General features: G+C 48.2%; 1 protein-coding gene across 1 annotated transcript; it reads right to left on the minus strand.

Moving 5' to 3' along the window:
* Positions 1-1,710: 1,710 nt before the first annotated feature.
* LOC143179571 (uncharacterized) lies at positions 1,711-2,568 on the minus strand. The gene has a single exon (XM_076378865.1). The coding sequence runs from the start codon at positions 2,566-2,568 to the stop codon at positions 1,711-1,713; it is 858 nt and encodes a 285-aa protein (XP_076234980.1).
* Between the last annotated feature and the right edge of the window lie 5,080 nt (positions 2,569-7,648).

The following is a 7,648-nucleotide window of genomic DNA, read 5'->3' on the forward strand; positions in this document are numbered from 1 at the left end:
TATAACTTAATTGCCGTATCTGTCTCGGGGTATGTTTATCCGATTTACAATTAAATGCAAAAATTAAAGGTTTGTGGTCAGTATACACTACAAAGCTTCTGCCTTCAAGAAGATGACGAAAATGCTTAATAGAGGAATAAATAGCTAATAGCTCTCTATCAAAAGTTGAATAATTTTGCTCTGTTTCTGAAAGTTTGGCTGAAAAGAAGGCTAAAGGTTCCACACTATTATTGACACGCTGGTGGAGGGCTGCGCCAACCATAATATTTGATGCATCGCAAATAAGCTCTACCTGTGCGTTGGGTTCTGGATAAGCTAACAAAGCTGCTTGCGACAAGCTCTCCTTGCACTGACGGAACGCTTCCCGTGCCTCCGGTGTCCAAACCACCGGTTGGCTACCCTTAATATTCGAAACTAACAGCTCGTTCAAGGGGGCCTGAACCTGCGCCGCTCTCGGTATAAAACGCCTATAAAAGTTCACCATCCCTAAGAAACGACGCAACTGTTTCGCTGTTTCTGGTTCAGGAAAACTTTTAATTATTTCGACTTTGTCATCTAATGGACGTGTCCCGCTATCCGACACGATATAGCCAAGGAATTTTACCTCTGACTTCCCAAAAACGCATTTGCTTGGATTAAGCACGATATTATACTGCTTGAGACGATTGAATAAAATCTCTAAATGTTTTAAATGTTCTTCCTCAGACTCAGATGCAACCAAAATATCGTCAATGAAGGCATAGCAAAAATCTAACTCTCTTACTACCTCGTCCATGAACCTTTGGAACGTCTGTGCGGCGTTCCGTAAGCCAAAGGTCATGACAAGAAATTCAAATAGTCCAAATGGAGTGACAATTGCAGTTTTTGGAATGTCTTCGGTTGCTACAGGTATCTGATTGTAAGCGCGTACAAGGTCAATAGTTGAAAAAATACGTTTCCCTCTCAACGATTGTGCAAAATCGTGAATATGACGGACAGGATAGCGGTCGGGTACCGTACGTGCGTTAAGCGCGCGATAATCGCCGCACGGTCGCCAAGAATCGCTACCCTTTTTCGGAACTAAATGTAACGGAGAAGACCAGTTACTCTTCGAAGGGCGCGCAATGCCGAGTCGCAACATCACTTCAAACTCTTTTCTAGCAATACTCAGCCTATCCGGTGCAAGACGTCGTGGCTTGCAGGCAACGGAAGGTCCAGGAGTGGTCTTGATATGATGGCGAATGCTGTGCTTAATCTCCGCAGGTATTCCTCCAGGCTTCGTTATCTCCGGAAACCGTTTAAGCAGGGCATGGTATACAGATCCACCATGAACCGTTTTGATGGAACAGGGTTCGGCTCCAACAGCTGCTCCTTTCGACGCGATGTTAGAGAGCTGGTCGATCAAACAGCGATTTCGCACGTCCACCAACAATCCAAAATGGGCCAAAAAATCTGCTCCGATGATTGGTCTGGAAACATCCGCGATCACAAATCTCCATGTAAAATCCCGACGGAGTCCCAAATTTAGCGTCAGGGTAGTCGTGCCGTACGTCGCAATCGCGGTACCGTTCGCCGCAAAGAGCTCGTACGCCGCCTTCGAACATGGGCCGCGAATAGACTTGCGGGGAATTACGCAGAGGTCGGCCCCAGTATCGACCAAAAATTGCGTCTTTGATTGACGATCGTTGATAAAAAGACGACACAACGTCGGGCAGGAGCCGCTAGTCGTCATTAACGACTGCCCCGAGTGTTTCCCTGATTGTATGTACACGGCTGTATACACCGGTGCGCCTTATCAGCATAATTGTAATGGTACCAGCACATACCATTCGACGCATGATCTCTAGAAGGAGTTCTTCTTCTTGATGTACTTCGACGTCGTCCTCGACCGCCGCTGTTGCGGAAAGGTCTATCCCTACGGGAGAATCGCAATTCTGCGATTTGGCCCTTCAAGACTTCCGTTTGTTCTTGAAGTGAGATAATGAGCTGCATCATACGCTCCGTAAGTGTCTCACTCTGACTGGAATGAGCGGTTTCGGCGACCACAGAACGGCCTGGGATTGTATCGCATATCGCATCCGCCAACTCAGCAACTTTATCCAGCGCTGTGTCCTTCTGCGTCACCAAAATTGCCTGCACATTCACCGGTAAACGTCCGATCCAAAGAGTTCGCAGCAAAGATTCGGACACACACGTTCCGGCCAGGCCACGCAAATGCCGCAAAAATTGTGACGGCTTCCGATCGCCGATCTCTTCATGTTCTAGCAATCTACGAGCCTTTTGCTCCTGCGAGACACTTAGACGTCGAATCAGCTCAGTCTTAAGAGCTTCGTATAGGCCAGATTTCGGGGGATCCAAAAGGATATCGCGAACTTCCGCGATATATCGCGGTCCTAAGGCACCCGTCACATAGCTGGCTTTATGAGCGTCGGACACGATCCCGGCAGTCGCGAAATTACGTTCCAGTATACAGAACCACAGTTCAGGATCACTCGGAGTAAATTCCGGTATTCGGAAACCGACACGATCACCAAGGGGCGCGAGAGCGGGCCCTGTAGAAGCACTAGCAGCACTTTCATTATCTGGCATCGTTATAATGTTTTACCACACACGGCACAGTTCAATGTTCACAATTCACGTAGTACCCGATTACGCCTGGCTCCGAATCACGTCGGGGTCACCACTGAGGTGGTAGGTAACAAAAATAATAATTCACTCCGTAAATATATACCACACTCTTTTAATCGTCAAACCTACGACGTGAAAAACAAGTACAAGAAAAAAAAACTGAGCGATAGCTCGACAGCGACCTGGCGGGTTCGAGTCTCGGTCAAGGAATGTCCCTTCAATACGCGCGGAAAAATTACCTGGCACGAAACGCAGGCCTACATACATCTGGTTCCCAGATGGGTAACCTTGGCGAAAACTCCTCGCTACAAACCTTCGGGAAAAACCCCGGCCGACTCGTCGCTTTCCGATTTTATGATAGGGTGAATGGTAGTGCTAGTCGCTACAGGTGTATCGAGGCATCAGCGCAAGGTGTTACCAACGCCCCCTTCTTGCTCGACTGTTCGGGCCGTCGTCACCCCCCTCTCTGTCGCGACAGCCCTTTCTACCAGAGCCTTCGTCTGCATTATCTACGCACTCCACACGTAACTACGTTGAAACAGCTCGCGCTGACGCGCTCGAAACTAATCGCGCCACGGCGAATACGGGATCCAGGATTCCCAGTGACGACAGTGGACCCTCGTTGGTGGATATGAAAATCTCGAGTCTGGACTTTGAGTCCTGCGACATGGAACTTGACAGTGCGGAGCCTGGAGATTATCTGTGTTGACAGGGGATAGTTCCTTTTATTCTTGGACTACCTACAGTCATTATAGTGGTTATCCTTTAGACTCTACACTCCAGACAATTTTCTGAGAGATAAACCAATTAGAGGGCCTTTTTGTAGATTCATTTTCTTGGGACAGATAGACGTATCAGAGGCTTTTATTTTTACATTTTATCTAAATTGTGGTGTCAATAAGATGCCCTGCAACAGATACTCGCTATAACTTTGCGTCCAGTTCTCAAAGGGTGCGGTTTAAGTGAAGCTGTTCACGAAATATTTGAGAAGGAAATTTACACAGTCATGGGCAGGCGTAAAATTTCATCAACAGGCAAGTTCAGTCGTGGTGAAAAAAGTGGAGACGTCGGCGTTCGTCGAGGGGCGGTATCGGCAAAAACTTAGACTCGGGTAATATGCGCCCGGAATTAATTACACAGACCCGGAAGGGCTAATCTGCATATTACGAAATTAAAAATTTCTCGACTTTAATTCACCCAGCGCAATGAATCCTAATTTCCGTTGGCCCAGCTCGCGAGGCTCGCTTCTCGCCTCGCGACTTTGAACGCTAAAGTTACAAAAACCCTGCTGATGAATCGCCTCGCAGCCGGATCTCGTTTAATTTCACCTTTATGCTCCCCACTACGGATCCAGAAGATCTAAAAAAAACAGCCAGGAAAGTGGACCTTTGCCTCTTTGCCCTGTTCGCGTTGCTATTAACTTACTAGCGCGTGATTCAGCGGTCGAAGTTCATTTCGACGAGCTTTGTCTACCCGCGAACGTATTTTCCTCGGCTCGAGATTAATCCTTGGCTCGCGTTAACCACCGAGTTTCACCGGTAATCTCCGCTCTGTCGATTTGTAACTGGCAAGCACCGCGCTGACGCGCCCGTTATTGTCATATTCGCGAGAAGGGGATCAAACGAGGGAGAGCAATGGAGCTCCATTCTTCCAAAGCCCGGTTAATCCACGCTCTTTGCCAGCCGCGTATTATACAGTTATATTTAGTCGCTGTGTACACGCTGCCCCGCTATATGCCTGGCAATAAGTTACTCCTCTAGCTGGATTTTATCGACCCGATACTCTGCCCAGTTGCTGCAAGAATCGCAGCGGAGCCGCGTTTGATGGGATCCCAGCGCTTAGGGACTTCGATTCGTATGCGGGCAAATAAGCCTCCGGGTGGAATTGCCTGCTCGTAAAGCACGCGTTAATACGTTATTATCGTAACCTTCCTTTGTCCGACTTTGGGGCGAGAACCGAATGGCCGAGAATCGATGGTCGTTTGCGTAACACCCTTGATAGGTACTCGGCAAAGGAGGAAGCTGTTCCCAGTGTGGACAGTTGCAATCGCGTGTAAGTGGAAGAGAAAAATGCGACAACCGATACGAAGCGAGTGACGTGTACGTGGACGATGCGTTAACATGTAAATCGTGTAGCACTGAAAAGGAGGTTCTTTCAGCACGAATATACGCGTTCTTCAAAGGGATGTAATAAATTTTCGCAAAGTGCTGCGCAAAGGATCGATAATCCAGAAACGTTGATACAAATAATAGCAATACCGCGCGATACAACGATAGCATCCCTTTATGCAACTGTTACGAGGGTGACTTTTATTCCGCTTTCATTTTCCCCAGCGCCTCCATTGCTGGCCGTTTAATTAACTTAATTCCCAAATAATTTATATTTCCACGCGTTTGCGGGGCGCAAAACAAAAAAGGATCGCACTCGGTGGACACGGGAAGCGTATCCAGTTGGAAATTGGTTCGGAACCCGCTCGGAAGCCCACCCCTCAGTTCCTGCTCGCGTCGCTTTCGTGGGATTACGAGCGAGCGAACGAGTCACGGAAGTTTATTTGGTTTATTACCTGCGCCGGTGTTTGCGCTTCTGTCTACCCGTTGAAATAGAGCGCGAGCCTCCCCGAAGAGATATTTAATACTTCGCGCGCAAAATGGAACGCGTTCGGATTATGTTCCGATTTAATCTGCGAATCAGGCGAGGAATTTTTCACGATAGTCAGCCAGCCGTCGGTCGGTCGCAGAGTGGGACTGCCTCGCGATAACACGGGACGGAACGTATGTAGATAATCATAAAGTGCTTTCGCTCGCGCCGCCATCCACCTGGTTGACACGCCATTTTACGGATTATAAAGATTAAATATTTCGAACGTTATTGCGTCTCATCCCCGACCGTATTATGCATCGTGAAATACTCGTTAGCCAGCCGACTCCGCGGCAGAACGCATTTTCGGCTGAAACAGGGGTTCGATTCATTCCGAGCTTTCCCACTGAAATGGCCACTCTTCAAATCCGATCAAATTCGGGGATTCATTATTATAAGCGCATCCTACTAATGGACATCGTGATCACAGCAACTCCACGCGCAGAGCTATCGATGGGCGCTGAAAGGACGACGCTTTGATGTTTCGTACCCCATGGCAGAGGAACAAGAACTACTGTCACTCGAGAAGCTGAACTTCGGTAGCGCGAAACCAGTCAGAAATAACGGGTCCAGTTAAGGATGGGCGAGAGAGAAAGAGTCCAGCGAATAGGATATAGGTTGTAGAAAGACACGGACGGAATAGTTCGGAAGCTTGCACGAAGAAGCGATTCGTGGAGGGTATAGCCGAGGAAAGGAGGGCAGCGAAACGTATGACGGGGGTCGGTCGACTTTCGCGGAATCAAGAGGGCAGGAGAGTTCCAAGTTCTTCCTTTCTTTGTTCTCCTTCCAGCCACTGAACGCTCTCACTGGCGAACTGGTAATTCCTCCTCTCGTTCGACAGTCAGCTGAAAACAGTCTTTCGCCGTCCCGCCATCGGGAAATCGGTCTGTTTTCTTCCGCACAGCCGCGTTCCGTTCCCCTTCGCTTATTTTCCATATTGCTAGACGCGCTCCATTTCCCGCCGATGGAATGCTGCGCCGCTGTTTCTCGCTTTATATCGCGAAAACGCCTTCCGAGTTTCCCTTCGCCTTTGCCACAGCGGGCATCGTCGAGTCGATTCAGGAACGCAGTATGTAACTTGAGAGCGTGGCTTGGTCAGAGGTCCCTGACCAGCGTAGCTTAATGGTACAGCTGTGAATATTGAGCTCAAAATTCTGATATCCTCAGTGGTATGCTTTTCCATCTTCGACTTTGAATTTTTCTCCATCGTTGCAGAGAACTTCCTCGATCGAATTATCGCGCGAGCACAATGCCAAGAAGGGAAGAAAAGGTAGAACTTAAGGGGTGAACTGGCACGATTTGCAGAGGGAGGAAGAATGGCCGCAGAAGCCGTCATATTTCCCCGACGTCGAACAATACCCGCCTTAAACGGTTCCCATCAGCGTTTTACAAGTGAATATTCAAAAAATCACCCCCAGGGGTGGCTGGTATCCTCTGTGGGACAGCTCTGTGGGCTAAGAACTTGAAAGAGGGGACGGAAGGCGACAGTAATCCGTCAATGGTCCTAATGGCCGAAATCTACGGATGAAAAGCGGTCGTTTACGCGCGATCCATTGTGCGGTCGAGCGACGGGACAAATTTAGCGTGAAAATATGAAAACTCGCGGACATCCACCGACAAGACGCTAGTCCCACGCGTGACTGTGGTCGGCTGGACGTGACAATGGGCTCGTCGAGTGGCTAACATTCTTCGAAAGGCAAATAGTTGACGTACGGGGTGACCAAGAAGTGGTGGATTATCGTCGACTTTTTATTTTCGAGAAATTCACCTTTTTTCTCGACTCATTTGTGATGATACTATCCATTGGGAAAAGGAGGCTTTCGATTTTGTTTTATGAGATAAACAAGTAAATTTCGTGAAGGTTTTCGACGCTTTTAGAGCACCCAGTTGGAAAATGTAACGATTCGAACTCACCGGAAAGGAGTTCTTTGACCAAGCTTCGCTGCCCGTTAATGCGATTAGGCGAGTGCGTGCTCTTGGTGAATATGCGGATTTCCAGCTTCCTGCGTCCTCTCACCTGCTCGCTAGAATCCTCCCTCGCCAGGTAGGACCCCATCGCGGACTTAATGAACGTACCTCCGTGTAGCCAACCACGCGGAAACGCCTGAAACAACGTCGCTTGTGGTCGCTCTAATTACGCCATCGGAAAAATTGGTTCCTCCGTACAATACGGTTAAACAATTATTATATTTATAATTACGTTTTCCGTGGAGAAACAGACAAAGAGAATGTTATTAGCTCGTGCGCAACAAAGGGAACTGAAATGTTGGAAGAGGAGATTGGCGAGCTCCTTTGATTGAAATACCTTCTGTACCGTCCGACCGTGCTAATTGAATCGGAAATTTATTTATCAATTATTAGTTTCGGTAACGAGCGCAAGAAAATACAAAATAAATTTGTGTAT

The sequence above is a fragment of the Calliopsis andreniformis genome, chromosome 5 (assembly GCF_051401765.1).
Source record: "Calliopsis andreniformis isolate RMS-2024a chromosome 5, iyCalAndr_principal, whole genome shotgun sequence".
NCBI classification, from domain to species: domain Eukaryota; kingdom Metazoa; phylum Arthropoda; class Insecta; order Hymenoptera; family Andrenidae; genus Calliopsis; species Calliopsis andreniformis.